Genomic DNA, 22159 nt, shown 5'->3' with positions numbered 1-22159 from the left:
GTCCCTCCAGCTGTTTCTGTTAGATACCATCATGAGTTAGAAGCAAACAACAGAACTGAGCCCTGGAGTGGCATCCCTGCACATATTTAAAAGCAGCATATAGGAATACTCAATACACATTGAGTGGTGGTAGTTCTCCCTCCAAACTCATTTAGAATGAACTAAGTAGAAAGGATGACATCTCTTATCTACTAAAGTCAGTGGGGGAGTCACAGCTGGCTTCAGTGGAGCATGGATTCTCTAACAGTTCTCTTTTAGAGACTATAATGCTAACTCCAGGCTCAGAAAGTACTTAAACCAGGCTTGGCCTTAGACACGTATTTATATCCCAATGCTTTCAACTGTGGCTGCTATGTGTATGTGTGTAACCAAAAGAAAACCATCTAGAGATTACTAGAGATATGGCACAAGGGTATCTCCCTCACGTCCCCTGGTTTAGGGCTGCTGGTAGTTTTTGCCCTTTGTGGTCCCAGTTTTTTTTTTTTCATCCAACTTTCCAAGAAGTTTAATTTATTACTCCAAAAAAAGAGAGCTCACTGCATCTGAGTTAAGACTACACATGAATCGTTGTATGGTTATCTTAATATCTTCCCCAGGTCAAAATTAAGACTTAGTTGATTAGTCTAACCATTCAGAAAATGCAAGCATTAATTTTGCTCATACCAAGGAATCTGATGGTCCTGCGCACCAATGGATTTATATAACAACAGTCTCCAGTTAATATTGTTTTTTCTTGATTTTCAAAATCCTTTGTAGCTAACTGTAGACAAAACACTGCAGTTTCTCCAATGATAATCTTAGGGAATGAGAAAAAAGGGGAGAGAAATGGTACATCAGATTATAGCAAGTAAAATATACTACTATTACAAAGACAGCTACCTCATCTTAAGAAAACAAGACCAAACCAACACAAAAGACAAGATAAGTGAACTAAGTTTGTACATTAATCTTCTTACAAGAGAAATATGCCTTATGGCTTCCTTTATGTTATTTGCATTAGAGAGAATAACCCAGGACTTGGAATTAATACAACATAACCTAGTTTTCAGGTTGAGAGGAAAGAGAAAGAAATCTATTAGTTCAAGAACAGATCACATAATGCACAAGATGTAGATCAAAGTGAAGGATTAATCATGAAAGATGCTAAACATATCCGTTCCCATACAGCTTTCACTGACACAACACTTCACAGGGGTGAACTCTAAATTTTGGATGATAGGGAGGGAAGGGGAAGAAAAAAAATATTAAAAATATCTCAACAGAGCTCCTGTTCACATTGGAGGACTGGTTTGCCAGGAGGGTTTGATTCATATTTTGTTGGCTAAGTTTACCAAGCCTGGCTTTTGCTTTGTTCCTCATGCTGTAACAAAATGCCACCACTGATATTTTTAATACTAAGCACGGCCGGTCTTGCATCTGTTACACCAAAATGAATAACATTCTCATGTCTATAGAAAAATCACATTAGAGTTGGTGAAAAAAAAAATCACAAACTAAAAAAAAAGAAAAACAGATTTTGAATGTAAAATATCCCCTCAAAGATGTGTATTACTTGACTATCAAAACAGGACCTTTAATTTACTTATTAGATTTATGGTATTGAGACTTAATAGCCAAAGCCAAGACTTAAGCATATATCTATTTAAAACTATGATACTGAAGCTTTACAGCAGGTAGCACAGTGATGATGAAAGAATAGGGAAGGGTCAAATGCTGACCATTGTATTTCAACTTTGATTCACTGTGTGACTTAAAGGAAAGGCTCTTCTTTATGAAAAGCAGTCACTCTTATTGACAGGTACATCACACTTTAATAAAAAGGAATGAAGACCAGCAAACTGAAGTCCTAATACTACACAAATACAAGAAAGAATGCCATCTAACCTCGCATTAAATCTGCCTCTGTTTTTCTGAATCTTTGTTCCAATAGGAAATTATAAACCTTTTAATGTACCACAACAGATCTGAACTGTTCTCCACGCAGCACTTTAGCTGCTATGGGTGATGGCTCACAAGCAGAGCTATCAATAGGAAGAACACAGTTGATGACCTTACTTAGTTATTTTGTGGAACTATACAGATGACTTTGGGCTAATTGTGGCACATGGAGGAGGCAAAGTGCTTCTTGTATAACATGTGGCACAAATAACAAATACCTGTGGTGGCAAGAATGTAAAAAGCAAAATTCACTTTGTCGCAGAAACAGTCAGCATTTATTACTTTACAATGTCTTCAGATCATAGTGAAATTTTTAGATGAAACAGAAATTTCAAAAGCTGAACTAACAACCATTCCCTCTCTATTTTATGCAAGCAAACTTTCAGCATACTGAAGTACAATTCCTTCATCTATAATTAAAAAATGATTGTTATCATATTTAATGCAACCTTGAATTCAAGCTCACCAAAAATATGTCAACAATAAGGATAATTCAGCCCTATGACCCCTATGGCTCTCAAGAAAGGAGATCCTCACTTTCAGCAACTTGTCTTCACCAGCTGCATCTAGGTTCTTGCTGCTGACAAGTTTTTCCTTGTTAGATTTCTGTCTTCGATGGTGACCTGGATGAAGAAAACCCTGTGCCCCAAGAACAGCAGGGAGTTATTTTGTTCTCAGCTATTTCTGCACAAAAATAATCTCAGAGTGGGTACAGAGGTGCAATGGTCAGAATAGTGCAGAAATCTGCTAAACACAAAAATTTTGCTATACAAGGCCTAGAGCTCTACAACCTCAGGAGTTATCAGAGTGGGACTGGCCATTGAACGTAACAGGCATTCATCTCTATGCCTCTGTGACTTTACTTTGATAGGAATTTAACAAAAAAATACAGATTCTGTTGTTTGGGGATTTTTGTACTGGCAGCTCAGCTGGAGCTGTTCTCCATCCTCCATCCTTCAGCATAAGCACTGCTCATCTCAATAACCAGCCTACTGATGCTTCAGAAATGGAAGAAAATCTTAGAATCTTAAAAGAGTTTTGGTTGTAGAAGACCTGTGCGGTCATCACATCCTTTTCCTCTTTTTCAGTCTTCTTCCTTCAGTGCTGAAGTCCCAGGAGAGGTGCAGATTTCCAGTGAAATTCCTTCCCTTCTCTCTGGCAGCACCGGCAATAATCAGTTCTATGTGGGCAGAGGATAGGGAGGGCCATCTCCCTCTTGCTCTTTACCATAATTTGCATGCCTGGTATATTCCAGGAGGGAATAGTTCTCGTATTCAAGGACTGCCATCACCCCTTGCACCTCATATGTGACTTGCAACAAGTCAACAAATGACATTTAGAAGAACACAATTACTTGTGTACTTCTAGGCTAAATCTCAGGGCATGAAGTTTTACGAATATTCAAAAACTTACAGAGAAGGATTGGATCCGAGAACCTGAAAGCTCTTACAACATAATCTTTTGGTTTGAGCTGCACAAGGTTTGGTAAAATTTGGGATGGTCAAAGTGAGGATCTATCTTTCACCTTATTCTGTCTAACAAGGTTACGCTACTTTAGTTCACTGAACAGATTCCCGGAAGAATGATACATATTAAAATTCCTAGCTCACATATTTTAACTGGTGTTAAAAGCTGCTAAAGACCATCTTTGCCGAAGGTTAAGAAAATATTTTAACATATAATTTCAGCATGTGAAGCATAAGGAAAAGAACAATTTTCACCTGAAGAATAACAATACAACGTGCAGGCTTTCCAGTATTCTAAAGAACATATATGAAAATAATTTTCACAGTTCTTCAATAAAAATGCAGTGTACATAACTGTTGCCAGTAGAAGCAAGACAAAAATGATAGCCCTACAGGCAGCAGCCTAAGCTCTGACAGGTAGCAATCATGTCCTTGTTCTACGTGCAGCTTCCTTCTGTAACTGCAGGGAAGGCCTTTAGTCCTGATGCACAGTATAAAGTGCAATAGGCAAAATACACAAGATCACCCTACATAAAGATATTTAATATTAAATTATACTTCATAACTAGCATTTAGAGTAGATTCACAAATTTTTTTGTCTGGGAAAGATCATGTCCATTGTTAACCTGGCACAGCCAAGTCACCGCTAAACCATGGCCTGAAGCATCACACCTACACATCTTTAGTCCCTCCAGGGATGGAGACTCCTTGACTTCCCTGGGCAGTCTGTTCCAGTGCCTGACAACCCTTTCAGTGAAGAAATTTTTCCTAATATCCAGGCTAAAAATTCCTGCCAGAACTTTAGGCCATTTCCTCTCATCCTTTCACTGGTTACTTGGGAGAAGAGAACAACCCCCACCTTGCTACAACCTCCTTTCAGTTAGTTGTAGAGAGCATTAAGTCTCTCTTGAGCCTCCTTTTCTCCAGATTAAACAATCCCAGTTGCCTCAACTGCTCCTCTTCAGACTTTTGCTCTAGACTATGCACAGCTTTGTTGCTATTCCTCAGACACACTCCAGTACTTCAATCTCTTTCTGGTAACAAGTGGCCCAAAACTGAACACAGTACTCAAGGTCCAGCCTCACCAAATAATCCTTTCTTTTTATGGAAGCATGGAAAAGAGTTATTAACCCACCAAAATCTACATAATAGGAAATTTTTTTTTAACCATCTCCATGGCAGTTGTATCCTGCCTGTGATGTGACAATGCATTCAATAGCCAGGAACAGAGTTGGGGAGGATCAAGATCTAAAATTGGTATTTCCTCTTGTTTCAGCTCTTAGCTCCTGATTAATTTATTAGCTGATTTATTTTCATGGTGGTTTTGTAGTAGTATTATATTTATTGCTAACTACTTGATACCTGTTCCTTCCCCTTGTTTTCTGAACAGGATACTTAGACCATCTAGCACACATCTAGCACACACTCCTCGCATTGATTCCTTCCTCCCAGATAAGCTCAGGTTTTTTATGTATTAGTCATTTCTCTGAATCCAGGCAAGCTGTTCCTAGTTTTAGCACTGCCTGTCAATTTAGAAACCTAATTTATACTTCCCAAAATCATCCATCCAGTATATTCTCAACTTGGTTCTAAATTATGAGCTTTTTTTCAACTTCGAATGGCAAACCTGACTCATTCCAAATATTAGCTCTGACCTTGCTGATTTTCAGTAAACTAATTTCACACACAAGCTCCCTTAATGTAAAGATAGTTTACAACAGCCAGCACCTGTAGAAATAAATTATCTTAAATCTGCACTTCTAAAATACTAATGAAGTTTATTTTATGGACTACTTCCTCATATGAGACTACACTCATATTTATAATCTCATGTATTTCCTAAAAAACAAACCAGTATTCAAGTAAGATTTAAACATTAATTTGGATAACAAGATAGATGAGGGTATATTAATGCATTTAAGCAACATAAATCCTGGAATCTAAAGTTTATTATCTCTATTTGTGATTAGGAAAGACATTTCTGAGTACACATTCATGGATTTTTACACCTACCATCTACATTAGGGTATACAAATGCTCATGAAATATTTCACATGGGCTAGGGAATGTGGTGGAATACACTACTCCCTCTCTGCTAATTCTCAGTGTTATTCTGGAGCTACAGCAACAGCTCAGATGGATGAGTAACACTGAAAAACAGTTATTGCGTTAAAAAGACCACTAAATATTCATCTAGCTTCTGAACTGTTCAAGCTGAAGACACTGTGCACTGTAATTTCTTTTTTGACCTTTTTTGCATTGTATTTCTCCCACTTAGGCACAACTTGAACCATAACTGAGGCTCCTGTGAGACCAACTTCAAGAAATAACCTTCCAGGGATTATCACTTCAGGGAATGAGCACTTTGGGCAGTCCACAGCTCTTCTTGCCTCTCTAGAATGAGCTTCCTCATACTTTCTGACCAGGCACAAAGGGAAGCTGGGCACTAGAGCTAAAAACCTTGGGGATGATCTCTAAGCAAATTGTTATCTAAGTTGCATGACCTCCACATTCATTTTACATATGAGTTCCCACATAAAGTGTGTGGAGCAGATTTCTTTTAAAAATATGCCTTCCACAGGCTTTGGTATTCCTGTCCTTTATATTTTTTTCTTTTAGCAAGACGGTGGACTGCTTCTGACCTAGATCCCCTTAAAAAATGCCATCAACATACAACAAAACATAGTGGTCTCTAGAGTTCGGAAAATCTAGCAGCCTAAATCTCAGTTTTTACTGATGTATAGACAAGCTCCACTCTCCACTTTAAGCTCAAATTGCTGTGTGAAGTGACAGCCCTAGCAGGAAAAGCAACAGCAGTATTTCCAGCAGTAGCAATTTTAAGTTCATTATGCAGAGCTTTCCCTTGAGGCCATTTTCTTTGTGGTTTTTTGGTTGGTTTTTTTTGGTTTGGGTTTTTTTTTTTTGTTCGTCATGCTTCTTGCTTGCTTAAACTGACAGCAAATTCCCTGGTTCATTTTCACAGAAGCACATTTTCTATAGTAAAAAATGGTCAGTAGTTTTGAGGAAAATGAAAAAATAAGTCCTAGGTAAATCTGTCTGCTATTGATTAAACACAAAATATTCCCCATTGCATTCAGCATGGACCAAACTGCACAGAAGCTTCTAAAGGTCTAGATAAAAGATGTGAAAAGAAAATTGCTTTTCTAGAGGAAAGTGTGGAAAAAATTCAAGTAATTTTTTTTTTTTAAATTTTGTGTTTTTTTCTTTGTATATATTTGGACATGACCCATTAGAAAAGAAAAAGAGCAGCATAGGATTATATATCTAAAAGTCTTACCTGCTTTACATATTTCTCTGTAGTGCTGAGCACAGGTATATGCTACTAAATGCTAATGTTACTTCTGGTAGGGAAGCATTCTTTACTGCTCTTTGGAATACATTGTACCCATAGTCAATACCTGACATTGGTAGAGGCTGCTCGCTTCATAAAAACATTATTATTTTGAAACCAAGAGGAACACAATACTCAAGTATTTACAAGCAGAGAGCTTCTAGTGAACCCCAAGAGCACATAACTCAACAAGGACAAATTCATCATTCACTGAATCACATTCAGTCATTACTTTACCATATGACAAGAAGAAATATTTTTAAGTTCAGTGTCTATACAAGCTTCCTTAGGTTTTTTTTTTGTTTGGTTGGTTGGGTTTTTTCTTCTTTTATTTTTTTTCCTAAATATATTGATTGTGTATGCAGATGGCTTTACCTCTAGAGCGTTCCTGCGCTACCCAACAGGCAAACCTCTGAACAGCAGCATGCTGTCACCAGGTCCCCAGGGCAGTAGAAATGGCCAGGACACTTGGAAAACAAACTCAGTAATGCTAGCATGGCAGTCTGGGGGCCAAGCAAGTGTCTGGAATTTGGCTCAAAAACTATCCAATAGCTGGCACAGTTTCACAAGAGTGAGGTAAGTATTGTTGGTCAGCACAGTCCAAAAAACAGTAGGTGAAGGACTTAATTGAAAACTCCTTTACTCATACACTGAGATCTTGCAATTTTAAAAAATAACACCCCAAAACCAGAAAAAATACTACTCTAAAGACAAGCCTTAATATCTAAAAGTCTAGTAATTTTTATCTGAAAAATGGTGAGGAGAATTGAAAAGAATTAATTAAATACTACCTTCTAAAAGCATCAATTCACATTTCCAAAGGCAAAGTCACCTCAGAGTTACATTCTATATAAGGTTCCTAAAATAGGGAATTCATACAGAGTTTAAGTTGTTCTCAAATTATTTTTGCAAAAATGAGGAAGCCAGTATCCTGAGTTTCCAAGCTATACAAAAACATCTCATTAGGAAGATGGGTTGTAATATGAACAGAGATCAGCAAATGTTAATCTCCAGATCTCTGAGTGACACTTGAAGAAGGTAGTTGTTACATGGATTATTTAATTAGGAATTCTTAAAAAAAAAAAATTACATCAATATGTTAACTTTCTTTAGGTACTTAGCTTAAACTTTTAAAATAGCATAACATGTATGAAAGAAAACCAGAACACTCAAAGCCCTACCATTTCTTCTGCCCTACTAGATTAATTCCATATAGCATGTTCAGCTCCGCATACAGCTGCATCAAGGAAGTCCAGTTCAAGTGGACTTCAAGTGATACATGTGAAGAAGATTCTGGTTCCTTCTGGCCTGCCCTTGGTAAACCTCTTTGTTTCTTCCCTGCTCAAGAAACAGTGCTTTGTTCTGTCTGTTGAGGAAGATGGGTATCTTAACCCCTCTGTGCATATTGAAAACATTATTCCTTGATGAGCACACTTATGATACCCATACCAACAACCATTTCCAACAGCGATGTTACTTTATATTTCAAACCTAAGGCTTAAAGCACAACTGCACTTTTCTACGCAGGATGAACTTTCAAGTGCAAAATTCAACATAAATGGTCTTTCATCCCTGTTTGAATAAAACCTGATCACATAAAAGGAATCTCTTAAAGATTCTGGTCACAAAGTACTGGTTTTACAGTCAGCATATGACTGGAGCCAACTGTTCTCACAGGCTCAGAGGAAGGAGAATATCTGAATTTCCTGCTTTTCACACTGTCTTACTTCTATCTTGCTTCTACTCAAGGCCAGCCACAATTTGCAGATTCCTGAGATCGACTCAAGGAAAGCCACTGCCACTGAAACCCCACAGTAATCAAATAACTGAAACAGATGGACCAAACACAACCAGTATAAGCACCCTGTATTTTAATGTAACTGAAAAAAACCTGTCAGATTCCACAAAAACTGTTTTCTGGACTTTTGTGGCAAAATAGGTGTGTCTGTAAAACAAGTATTCGTCTGTACAAACATCACTGCTTTTTACTTATGTTTGTTACTGTCTATTAGTAATTGATTCATAATGATGAATTTACACAGACAGCTCAGTAAAAAAATTCTACACTTTATTATTAAAAAGTTATCTTCCAAATAAAACAGCTTGCTTTTGAAGCACATAACTAGCTCCACTCCTATTATAATGGGCTCAGTATAAGCTGGGAGCCCTGGTGACAGAGGATATAAAGAAGGCAGAGGTGCTGAACGCCTTCTTTGCCTCTGTCTTTACTCCTGCAGGGTTTCCGCATGAGCCCCAGATTCATTTAGCCCCAGAAGTAGTCAAGATAGATGAGGAGTTTGACATGGTAGATGAGGATTGGGTTAGGGATCAGCTGAGTAATCTGGACATCCATAAGTTGATGGGTCCAGATGGAATGCATCCAAGGGTGCTGAGGGAGCTGGCGGAGGTCATTGCTAGGCCACTCTCCATCATCTTCAGTAAGTCATGGGTAACAGGAGAGGTGCCTGAGGACTGGAGAATAGCAAATGTCACTCCAGTCTACAAGAAGGGCAAGAAGGAGGACCCGGGTAACTATAGACCAGTCAGCCTCACCTCCATCCCTGGAAAGGTGATGGAACAACTTGTTCTTGTCACTATCTCCAGGCATATCAAGGACATGGGGGTCATCAAGAGCAGTCAGCATGGTTTTACCAAGGGTAAATCATGTTTGACTAACCTCATAGCCTTCTATGAGGAAATTACTAGCTGGATAGATGATGGAAGAGTGGTAGATGTGGTTTATCTTGATTTCAGTAAAGCATTTGACACCGTCTCTCACAGCATCCTTGTAGATAAGTTGATCAAGTATAGGTTTGGTGATCAGGTAGTGAGGTGGATCAGGAACTGGTTGAAAGGAAGGAGTCAGAGAGTTGTAGTCAATGGGGCAGAATCTGGTTGGAGGTGTGTGACTAGTGGAGTCCCTCAGGGGTCGGTACTGGGACCGGTGTTGTTCAATATCTTCATCAACGACTTGGATGAGGGTATAGAATGTACCCTCAGCAAGCTTGCTGATGACACTAAGCTGGGAGGAGTGGCTGACACACCAGAAGGCTGTGCTGCCATTCAGAGAGACTTAGACAGGCTGAAGAGTTGGGCAGGGAGAAACATGATGAAATTCAACAAGGGGAAGTGTAGAGTTTTGCATTTGGGGAAGAACAACACGATGTCCCAGTATAGGTTGGGGGCTGACCTGCTGGGGAGCAGTGTAGGTGAAAGAGACCTGGGGGTCCTGGTTGACAAGAAGATGACCATGAGCCAGCAATGTGCCCTTGTGGCCAAGAAGGCCAATGGCATCCTGGGGTGCATTAGAAAGGGTGTGGTTAGTAGGTCAAGAGAGGTTCTCCTCCCCCTCTATTCTGCATTGGTGAGGCCGCACCTGGAGTATTGTGTCCAGTTCTGGGCCCCTCAGTTCAAGAAGGACAGGGAAGTGCTTGAAAGAGTCCAGCGCAGAGCTACTAAGATGATTAAGGGAGTGGAACATCTCCCTTATGAGGAAAGGCTGAGGGAGCTGGGCCTCTTTAGTTTGGAGAAAAGGAGACTGAGGGGTGACCTCATCAATGTTTTCAAATATGTAAGGGGTGAGTGTCAGGGAGATGGAGTTAGGCTCTTCTCAGTGGTGACCAGTGATAGGACAAGGGGTAATGGGTGTAAATTGGAGCATAGGAGGTTCAAGTTGAATATCCGGAAAAATTTTTTTACTGTATGGGTGACAGAGCCCTGGAACAGGCTGCCCAGGGGGGTCGTGGAGTCTCCTTCACTGAAGACATTCAAAACCCGCCTGGACACGTTCCTATGCGAGGTACTCTAGGCGGCCCTGCTCTGGCAGGGGGGGTTGGACTAGATGATCTTTCGAGGTCCCTTCCAACCCCTAGGATTCTATGATTCTATAATTCTATGATTCTATGATCTCTTCCTATTCAATTATCTTAGGCTACGCTGTAATTGACAGCCCATCAAATACATTAAGGTTACACCAATATATTTGATTGGGGTTCTTCTTTTTCCAATTGCAATCAAGGTAACATCCTCACTAAATTCAACATGGGATGGATCAGTTGTGAAAATATGTGACACTCCAGATTAAGAGCAATACTTAAGTCAAAGTGAGGACATGGATTTTAGCTATGAATGCCACAGCAAGAAGATAGTAAAACAAAACTAAGAAGCCAAACCAATTTTAGAGGGGAGCCATACTAAATATTGGGGGAAAAGTCTTAATAGGTCAGATAAATCAGGAAAAAAAGTCCAAAATTGTAATGCCTGCTCCTGAGCATAATAGTCTTCACATTGCAAGCAATCACTGCAAAGAAGCTAGGTGTCATTAAAAGTTACTTAAAACCACTTTAAAAGCCATTGCATGGGAAGCCATGACTTTATTTAAACTGTCTCACATCAGGTTTACTTGTGCATAATGTGTACATTCAACATAAAAGCAGCTGTAAAATTACTGAGTAATAAACTCTGACACACCCTTTTCACACTGTCTTACTTCTATCTTGCTTCTTGCTACTCAAGGCCAGCCACATTTTGCAGATATATTATTCCTGAGATCGACTCAACAAAAGCCACTGCCACTTCTAATGATTTTATTATTAATCCACGCTTCTAATGCCTGAGAAAGCCAGGAAACAACCAACAAATAAAAGCTTCAAAGAAAAGAAGAGTCTGCAACTTGCATTGGTGCTTCAGTGACATAGTTGAAGTGAATAAAACTGGCTCCACCAAAGTTAATTTCTGAAGCTTCAATGAGTTCAGGCAGACCCATGATGTTACTTCCAGAATGGGCACTAGTGATGCTAGTCAGTAAGAAAGGATTAGAAAGAAAAAGATACCAGAAGTCTCTCTTCCAGACTGTCCTGGTTTTGGCCAGGATAAAGGTGATTTTCTGTCTTGTACTTTTGCTTTCAGCTAAGTCTCTTCTAAGTAGCTGCACTTGCTGAAATTAACAGCAAGTTTCTCAGACAGTGTCTTCCTCTGGGACTGATAACACTCGACGTTTATAGTTACTGCTAGACTGGTGTGCAGAGCCAAGGACGCTGCTCAGCTCTGAGGAACATTTTACCCTCCAGAAGGAATAAAGAGGTCCACCAGAAGCCCTCCTTTGGGGAGGAATGGACAAGATAGATGCTAGAATTGACCAGAGTATTCCATCCCATATATGTTATACTCAGTTTAAATTTGAGGCATCACGAGGGCCAGGCCATGCTTCCAGCTTCCGGCTGCTTGCCCTTCCTGCCTTTCCTTCTTCCCTTTCTTCACCCATTCCCTGTTTCACCCGGCATCCTGGAAGGATCCCGTCCGTTCGCCTGCCTATGGTCCTGATCCGTGCCAGCCCATATCTGTGTGTTCCTGCCTCCAGTTCCCGACTGCTGCCAACTCCAGGAGTCCAGTCTGGACTTTCCCAGGGCTGCCCTGCAGCCTTGGTGGTGACGTGAGAGTTATTGGGGGAAAAGGGGAGAAGGAACGTGGTATCAATCTTTCTGTATATTTGTATAAATTTAGTAATTTTTCCTGTTTATCATTACTGTTTCATTAAAGTTGTGTAGTTTAGTTTCCAACCCATAAGTGTCTTTCCCTTATTCTCTCTCCTTTCTTTATCAGGGAGGAGAGAGAGATTAATAGAGAGCATCTGTCACTTGGTTTAATTGCCAGGCCAGTGTTAAACCGTGACACAGACAGTCCCCAAACAACTAGTAAGCCCAGGTACAAAACAACGTGTGACCATTCACCTGCATCTCTTTCCCCATACTTGAATCACACACTGTAATTTGACAGTGTGTAATTATTTTGCCTCAATAATGTTACTATAATAAATTAATATACAGTATTGTAATGAAGGCACAGAAGTGGGAGCAGAGAACTCTTTAAGAGCATCAGAAGTTTTAATAATTACTTGCCTCTTAATAACAGGACAGCACTGAATTATCCAGCAAGCTTTTTCACTGAACGTTGGAAAGCAGCAGCATATCCCATTTCTGTCCCATTTATTAGATAAATATATATGTAGAATGATGGTTTAAATAATGATTCTGTATATACTGTAAATCAAAAATTGGGCATTTATAGTATGGTTTTCTGCAAATATGATTTGCACCACTCTCATCACTCTTCCAACTCTGCTACACAGGGTCTATTTCACTGCTCCTGCCACAAATCCAGATGGCTGCAGATGTGCAGCTGGAAACACTATGTTGTCTGACCCTGTTTAGGAGTTTAGACAATGCAGTGTTTGAATTAAGAGGAAGTCCCAAGTGCCCTCATTAGCACAGCAGCCAATGAGCTGAAACAGGAGCAGCAAGAGTGGGAAATTTTAGCAAAAAATTCCTAGTACAGGAAATGCCTACAAGACAGAGGGGAGATTGTATATTTTGCTGAGAAGACAGCAGAGCATAAAAACAGCTCTTTTAGGCATGCAATAGTATTCTGAAAACTAATTGCAATTCTATAGGTCAAAATAAGCCCAGCTATTTGTCTTCAATATGTGTCTGTATCTCCTTTCATTCATAATTTAGGGTATATTGCTTTATCTTAAAAAGGATCACTTCCTTTGCATAGAACTGTAAAATAATAGTAAGCATGTTGCTGGCTTTCTCCAATGTCTTCAAAAAACCTCAAATGGTCAGAGAAGTGTTTTAAGGATGAATGAGCCCATTTAAAAAATTTAGATCTTGTGAAGCTTTAACAATGGATGTTTTCAAGGCAGACTTCACAAGAGCTGGTACTTGGTCTTCCCTGTGAAGACAATAAAGGGGTATTAGATAAAATACATAATTATTATGTAAACATATGTACATATGTTGCATTTTTAATCAGCACTGGATGTAATATCTCATTATTTGAGGAATTTATACTTATTCCTAGAAAAAGAAGTTCAAATTAAGGCTTTGTTGAAAGGTATGTTCACATATTCAATGATAACATTTTCAGGTGTTCTGGTGTGGTGAACCATTTCTCTGGTGAACCGTTTTTGCCATTGGCATTCAAGGTTAAAAACACACATAAACTAAGCTATAGCTACAAATCAACGACTTAAACATGACTATTTTCTAACAACACCTTGTGCATAAACACTCGCATATGTAAATATATTGTTTCTTTAAACATATAGTCTCTGCTTTATGATTTCCTTCTAATCACAGAACAATCACAATTAATGAATAAACAAAAGAAATACCAAGTAGAAGTGTAATACTGACTCTTAACTTTAATCTGGTTCCATAAGAAGGTTATACCAGCACCACAATCTTTCACATGTGCTATTCCATCTCAGGAAAGTCTTGCTGTTTCAAGTAACAGAGTAGCACGCAATTAATCCCTACCAGTACTAAGATAATTAACAACTAGTACATACCTAGTTCTTGTATAATTAATTTAATCCACAAATCTCCTAGTGCTTTACAGAGAAGCTTAGTTTCACAATTACTATTTGGCAACTAAGCAGTAAAAGTCCAATGTACTTCCTGCTTGGGTGGTCAGATCCCTTTACCAAGGCAAAGCCTAAGCCTACAGAGTTCACACCCCAGCTCTGCACATTCACTCTGCCAGCTGCAGATGTCCGTGAAGTTCTTACACATCCCAAGGTCAGTTTGCCCACACACCTCATCTGTTTTTGCTAAGTGCTCTGGAACGAGTCTGACTGAAGTGCTGACTTCGAGTCAAGCAAGACCACTTGGCAAAGGTGGCAAAGGACCACCCTAACAGCCAAACTGTCCTCACTATCATTCACATGAACATGCTTGTAGCCTACAGTACAATGCAGCACAAAGTCCTCGTTCCTCCCTCTGGCCTCTCAGATGCTAAGACTCCTGTGCAGTCTGAATGGACAATAGCAGCAGCCTCAAATCTGGCCTTATGGCAGAGCCCAGTTACATCCCAACAGGTCCAAGGACACTCCCTACAGGAATAGGAGGGGCAGAAACTGAGCAGTGGAAAGATTATGGACGAGTTCCACCTATGAAAGTATCATCAAACTACAATTGAAATGTGCTGTAACTTGGGCATCTCCACGTGTTCTGCAGAGATGACCTTGTGCATCCAGCCACGTGCTTCTGCAAACAGGCAGGTCAAGTGTCAGACATCAGCCAGGAGCAGGCTTGAAGTTTGAGTCCCCACTTGTCAGTACAGCTGTGTTATGGACAGTCTGTGCACTTACTCAATACAATCCAAAAAGATAACATGTATTGGTAGAAGTCTTAATCAAAAGTAGGTCAAGCTCAAATACTTCACTTTGTGCTCCCCACAGGCTGCAAGTTGCACATGGCTGGTTGCTGCAGCACAGCTCACCCGTGATTAACAAATCTTTAAGCAGAATTAAGTCAGTCATGTCTGAGCCCTAAATTGCTATGGACAGGTCACAGAAATCCCTGTTACCCGAAATCCCAGGAAGCTGAGTTCCACTTACTCAAATATTTAATACTTGATTTTCAAAGAGACAAACTATAAATGGACGAAAGAAAGAATGACAAAAAACCCCAAATGTGTAACTCAGATCCCTTTTAGAGAGAGCATTAAAGCTACCAGCCTAAAACAATGGGTGTTTCAAAATGTTATGCTGAGAAAGGAAACAAACCCCCCCCCCAAAACAACAAACAAACCACAAACCAAAATAGAATAGCAGGATACTGCTGGGCTGAATTCTGTTCACAATAGTTTTTTTAATTATTTAGAAAATAAAAAATTCTAGTTTAGGAATGAATGCCTACATACACACTCCTCAACCCTACATGGGTGAGATGCAAAAAACAGTATCTGTAGAGAAGGAAAACTACTATTTGTAAAGAAGCCCTTAAAATATAACTAAATTTATAACTGGCTGTACATTCATAAGTACTTAAGGTTAATGACATTTTCATATAAATATATAAAATATAATTATTATACAATGGATAATTATGATGCATTTATAAAATACATGCAAAATTACATGTAAGAGTCCATGCTATCCAGAATGCTAAGCAGAAGTGGAATACACAGCCTGCTGAGTTTTTACGCAGTATAACCAGAGGGGTTTTTTTCACAGTGCCTCTTACCTCAAGAAATGGCAGCCAGGACCAAAACTCAACTCTGAAGTGGTACTGAACAATTTATTAGATTAACAGTAGATTTTAAAAAAAAATCTTTATATATACAGTAATTTTTCTACTGTAGATTATTTAGAGCTTTACACTAAAAACAAATACATTCCCACCTGCAGGTGAATAGAAGTGATCTTATCCTGAGTCAGGCTGCTGATCAGAGATGGTAAGGCTCTAACTTCTGCTTTCCTACTTGCTCTCCAATACTATGTTTATTGTAGTATCCATTAATACTACAGCGGATGGTAGGATTTTCCAGTATATTTTTCAGTGTATTTCAGAGTGTGGTAAGACACTGCAGCAGGCTGCCCAAGGAAGCTGTGGATGCCCTCTTCATGGAAGTGTTCAAGGACAGGCTTGATGGGGCCTTGAAAAACATGATCTAGAGAGGTGTCCCTGCTGATGGCAGGAGGGTTGGGACCTGATGATCTTTAAAGTCCTTTCCAACCCAAACCATTCTATGACTCTATAAATAGTAAGGACAAGTATCTTCACAATGGATATTCCTCATGAAAACAGCATGTCACATGTACACATTTTCTGAGACCTGGACATGTTGTATATCCACCTCAACTAGGCTTTTTATTTGTAACTTAGGAGGTACCATAACTCAGCTAAACAAGAACCATTTATGATGAAAGCTGGGCCATCCACCAATCATTACAATCATGACATTATCTGAGAGATGCTGCAAGAGCACTGTAAAGCTTTTTAAACACCACACTGCTTTTAAGGCTGAAAAACACAGCTAAAGCTACTTAGAATTCAAGTTCAGCTGTCTTTAATTATGTATCCTATGGACACCCATCCCAATCCTGCATGATGTACCAGTAAGAATTGTCTGGTTGAGAAACTGATTATTACTTCAGCCCAACTATTTTAGATTACAAACAATGCGTACAAATTCTCTAATCATGCAGGATCAATTTGATTAACAATTTCTCACTTAAACATAAACAAGCAGGCAATCAGCTGTTGCAAACAGAACCCTGTCTGCCTTATTCACATCTGCTTGCCGTTTACTTCAAGAAAGCCCTTCAAGGGATGAAGCATACGGCCTCAATATTGGCAGCATTTGTAAACAGCATGCATAGCAAGCACAGATGAAATTATACATTAAACTGGAAGTACAAACATAACTTCTGCAGGCACTGTTCGTGTAAGACATTGCAGCACAAGAGGAAGACAGATAAAGAATTCCAAAGAAAACCCATAACTGGTTTGAATCTGTTATTGTTCCTCCTGGTTACAGCTTTGTTGGATTACTGGTTTAATGCTGAGATAAAAACAGCATCACACTATCCAACCATGAATTTGTTTTGCTTTGTGTCCCAAGAGGCCAATCTAACATCTGGTACACAATTACTGCAGACCTTAACAGTGTGATTTATTTTTCAGTCTTCGGTGAAGTTGCAATAGACATAAATTGCCCCTTTGCTCTAACTTCTCCTGCTGGCATTAATTCCCCCTTTCCAATAAGTGGCTTTCCAAAGTCTCAAGTGTTTGCACACTAAAAAAAAAGCAGCAAGTTTTAGGTGTCTTCTCACCCCCCAAACTCACACCTACACAAATGTGAGAACAGAAGAAAACTGTGAGGAAAAGGAGTTGCAGTTGTGCATACAGAGTGAAACTGAACTATGAAGACAGAGACCAAGTAAGTCCTTCAACAACACGATCACAGAGTAAGCAAAGTATTCTGTCAGTTCCTTCATGTAAAGTCTTAACAGCTGTCAAATCTGCCAACAAGAGAAGGACACATAAATAAGCTTTAGCTAATCAAATATATTCTAGGGTTATGGAAAAAGGTCATATTTCAAGAAGATAAAGAGGGTTTCTTCTACAACTAAAGCCATTTCCATCTGATTTCAGAGGTTTAGTCTACCCAATTCAAACGAGTATGGACGTGCAATTCTAAATTTCCATTGCAGTACTGTTGTAATTTCAAAAACATCATTGGAAGATGTCCAATATATTGAGTTTTATACCAATCATCACTTTAAAAGTTTCAACATTTTCAGTAATCCATAGTAGCATGTGGACTCAGTTAAGAAATCTTTGAGCACAGGTAATAGTACTTTAAAGAGGTCAAAATTATTAGGATCTACCAGAAAGACTTAATGCTGAACTGATCACTCTATAGATTCTGAAAACATGAGACACTAGCCTCACAGCTATATAAATCATTTTACTGGAAGTTAGAGGATTGGACTGACGTATATTTCCCAAGCTACATCTGTCATAACAAATCTAAAAAAGCAACCAGCCCACTGAGCAAGAACTGGCACTTTGGGAAATGGCTTAAATAGAACTGAGCTCTCAACTAGCACTTTCATGCTTGTTACATATTTGAACAGACTCAAGTCAAGAGCATATTTCTTTTCATCTTCACATTTCACTTAAAAAAAAGAAAAAAAAAAAGAAAAATTGAGAATGTTGCATATTGAGAATTCCTCAGTAAACCAGAAATGTCTAGATATGAGAGCTATGGGCAACAAAAGGATGGGAGTGCAAAGCAAGCTGCACTTTTTCAACCCAAAGTCACAAAGGCAAATGGGACAAAGGAAGCCCGCAGGGGCACTGTGGGAGCCTCATTCTTCTATCACAGAATCTCATTCTTAGGGCTTTTACATTCTTCTGACTGAAATTTCAACCTCATCAACATTTTGTAGAACATTTTACTGCTAGTGTGCCTAATGCTCCTTATGCAGGCATATCTGCTCGCTCAAGGCATTACTTTACCTGTGCCTAACCAATAACAGGCTAAAACTGGAATGGAGCATACTGTTTTGTTACATGATAAGTTGCAGTTGTTTTCAGCCTTTTTTAAAAAAATGAAATAAACAAACTCAAACATTTGGGCCTCATTTGGAACACAAAAACTACAGATTTAACAGATAAGGAACAGTACATACTCCTTTTAGAGATAATCCACAGAACACAAAAAAACCAGCCTTGTAATGTATCTTCTTTGATTTCATGGAATCTGCACATAAACAGGGACACCAACTGGAAGAAAGGAAAGTAAATAGCTCTTCTCAACCTACAGGATAACTGTTGGATTCCTGTACAGGTTGGTGTAATACCTATGAATCACAGAATCATTTGGGTTTGAAGGGACCTTAAAGATCATCTACCTCCAATCCCTGTGCATGGGCAGGGACACATCCCGTCAGATCAGGTTGCTCAAAGCCCCATCCAACCTGGCCCTGAACACTTCCAATCTGCAAATTCTCAGAGCAAGTCTAAAGTTGCCAGGACTTCAAGACATGTTTGTAAGTGGACAATAAATTGATTACTCTTGCAGTGAATGGCACAATAATTTGACTTCTTACTAGCTCTTATATGACTTATGAGATATTGTATAATTTTGTTCAATTATTCAAATTGTATAATTTGTTCAATTAGAAGGGACATACAATCATCTAGTCCAACTGGCTGACCACTTCAGGGCTGACCAATACTTGGTTAATAATTTGTAAACCTTGACAGAAGACTGTAGATATACAAAGCCAGTAAGTTCCAAGTGCAGGGTGCAAGACCCCCTTCCTTCAGCCCTCTTTTCCCTTTCCTATACCAAAGCACCTGCAAGTTGATCATTACAGCAGAGCACAAAGTCTCTGCTTCTGCTCTATGACTCCATTTCACAGTTCAGACTCCTGAGGACCTGTGACATCACAAGCTGCTTCATCTGTCCTTGGATGTCATGGGGGCAATGGGAAAGAGGAGCAGAAAGTCTCAGGAATGGAAACATAGCAGCAATACAGTGCTAGGGCTACAGGAACGTATTAGCAGGAAGTAGCGTTTTAAAGACTGACTTGAAAATTTACAGGATTAACATAGTGCTCACAGATACATCCCTGTCAAATGACCCAGCTCATTATTTCCATCTCAGCAGATGCACATTGCTGCCCTGTGACCAGAGGCTTAGCTCTATTTGCATGGCTTGACACTCAGGTCTGCTACTGCAGCTTTGCAGTAGGAGTTTTGGATGAGCAGCTGTGTTATAGTCTCACAGCAGCAAGAGACCCTTTGCTGACAAGATGCTCACCAAGACACATCCAGCTACTGGTACTTTACTCTTTCAGGTTTTTTTAATAGCATGCATGTGGAAAGAGGAAAGTCACTGGAAAAACTCATTTATATGCTGTTGGAGTCATGAGAGTTAGATTTCCAGGGGCTGAAATTAAAATAAAACAAAATAACATAGAAATTGACATGCAATACAGGCATCTGAAATTTGGTTTTCCATGCCCTGACCTCCCAATACACATCATTTGCCCAAGAGACTGGTGACTGGGAGAGGAAGCACAGTTAAGCATCACTGAATTCTATTATTAGCTTTTAGCAAGACAAATTACAAGACTGCCAACCCAAAATGTCATGGTGATTTCTCTGACGTAATAATCTAGCACCCAGGAAATTAATGGAAACTACCAATCAATTTTGCTGACATATACGAGAAAAAAGAAATGCTCATAGTGACTATCTGATATAATCTTTATAACTTCTAGAGCCAAACAAAAAGAGAGAGATACAATTAAAAGCAAAATAAACACCATATAAAAATAACAGAAAAACATCACCACAAAAAAACCCTAAACAAAGCTTTAAAAGTCTCAGTTGTAATCAGGGCATCATACGAGCAAACAGATAAATAAACAGGTCAACTAATTGACATTAAAATAAAAAAGAAAACAAACCCAAGGGAATATATAACATGTTGAAAAAAAAAAAAAAGTAGTTCTATCCCTAGAAAAAAAGTCTTCAGTACTGAGGCTGAGCCTAACCATGAGGTTTTGTGTCAGATACCATCTAAGACCTTATGGTGCTACAGTACAGAAACGAATTGTGTGTAAGCTTACCACAGTATCACCTTGACATATCTCATCTTGTAATCACAGAGCTAATCTGTGAAACTATTTCCTGCTGTCTGAAAAATACTTTCTTCTTATTTTAATTTTCTTTTTCTTCTAATGCTTACAGTTGATTACAATAAAATCTGTACAAGGAGTTTCCGTATGTGTAACCGTGTATGCATATTGTCAGTTTACATATAATCCACTTCTGGTAGTCATATACTCCCATCTCATTCCCGCTCAAGTGTTTTGCTCCACACCATGGACAGGGATTATTGAACAATGCTAATGCCCTTGTGATCTGACAAGACAAACAGTACATTCCCACAACTTGAAGGGAAGATACTTTTTCACTGCTTTTCCCAGAAACCAAATTAACGAAATAAATCTCATTTTGGATACATCTATCAGAACCTGATCGACAGAAGCTCATATTCGATTTGAGACACACAGGCTCAGCTTGCACATGCATCAGTAACTGTGACACATGGAGGCAACTAAATCAAGCAAAATTGCTTCCTGCTCTTTGCACGCATCAGCTTGCTACAAAAATAAAAAATAAACCTCCCCCCCCAAAAAAATAAGTGGTTGTAACAAGTGAGTTTCCCTCAGGTAGGCCACCTACCTGAAGCCGACACACGTTTTGAAAAACAGCAGATTATTTTTATAAGAACTGGTCGAAGGGGGCTGGCACTGAGGCACTGGCACTTACATAAACCAGTGCTAAAAATAAACTTCCGAGGCAGGGGTGGGCACCGGATGGGTAGGGGCCAGGCTCGGCAGCGCTGCCAGCCGAGGCTGGGCTGCAGCCCCGCAGCGCCGGGAGCAGGGAGGGTGTCGGGAGGGTGCCGGGAGGGTACCGGGAACCTGCCCGCCCGCCGGGCCAACCCCACCCAGAGCCACCCCGCCGACCGCGCCGCTCCGACCGGCGCTCGTGGCGATGCCCGGCCCGGCGTGGCCCGGCCCAACAAGTTGGCAGAGTGAGGGGGCGGGCGGCCCCTGCTTACCACCAGCACGGGCACGCCTGCGGTCAGCGAGTAGAGGAGCACCGGGGGCACAGCGCTGCGGTCCTCCGGGCCCGGGTAGGGCTTTCGGTACGCGCCCTCGTAGCAGAAGAATCCTTGCACGTTGACCGTGAAGGTGTCCGTGTACTCGAAATAATAAGCCAGCATCACGGTCCCTGCCATGATCACCATCTGGAAGTAAAGCATGCTGGTGAGCGGAGAGGGCACTCGCATGTACGTTGGCTCCGGCGGCCGCAGCAGCCCCCCTCCCCGGCGGCGCGCTCCGCCCGCTCTCCGGCGGCATCCACCGCGGGGGGAGACGGGGAGCGGCGGCCGGCAGCACGGTCAGGCCGGAGGTGCAGTGCGGTGCGGGCCGGGCGGGGCGGGGCAGGGCCAGGGGGTGCCCGGCCCGCCGCTCCGACACCGGCTCCAGCGCGGGCTCCGGCTCGTGCAGCGGGCGGAGCGCGCG

The 22159-nt window shown here is 40.3% G+C and overlaps 1 protein-coding gene across 2 annotated transcripts in view; it reads right to left on the bottom strand.

Moving 5' to 3' along the window:
* The window catches only part of PLPPR5 (phospholipid phosphatase related 5), a 42165-nt gene extending 20206 nt beyond the window's left edge, over window positions 1–21959 (bottom strand). For both annotated transcript variants that reach the window (XM_030455124.1, XM_030455123.1), the window contains exons 1-2: window positions 21694–21959; window positions 664–796 (exon numbers count right to left, since the gene is read on the bottom strand). In XM_030455124.1, the coding sequence (XP_030310984.1) occupies window positions 664–796; window positions 21694–21924 (364 nt within the window). In that variant the 5' untranslated portion in view covers window positions 21925–21959. The remainder of the gene's footprint in view (window positions 1–663; window positions 797–21693) is intronic.
* Window positions 21960–22159: the final 200 nt, after the last annotated feature.

This window comes from Calypte anna, chromosome 8 (assembly GCF_003957555.1).
Source record: "Calypte anna isolate BGI_N300 chromosome 8, bCalAnn1_v1.p, whole genome shotgun sequence".
Lineage (NCBI taxonomy): Eukaryota > Metazoa > Chordata > Aves > Apodiformes > Trochilidae > Calypte > Calypte anna.
The sequence above is the reverse complement of the archived record's forward strand: the minus strand, read 5'-3'. Positions and strand labels throughout refer to the sequence as shown.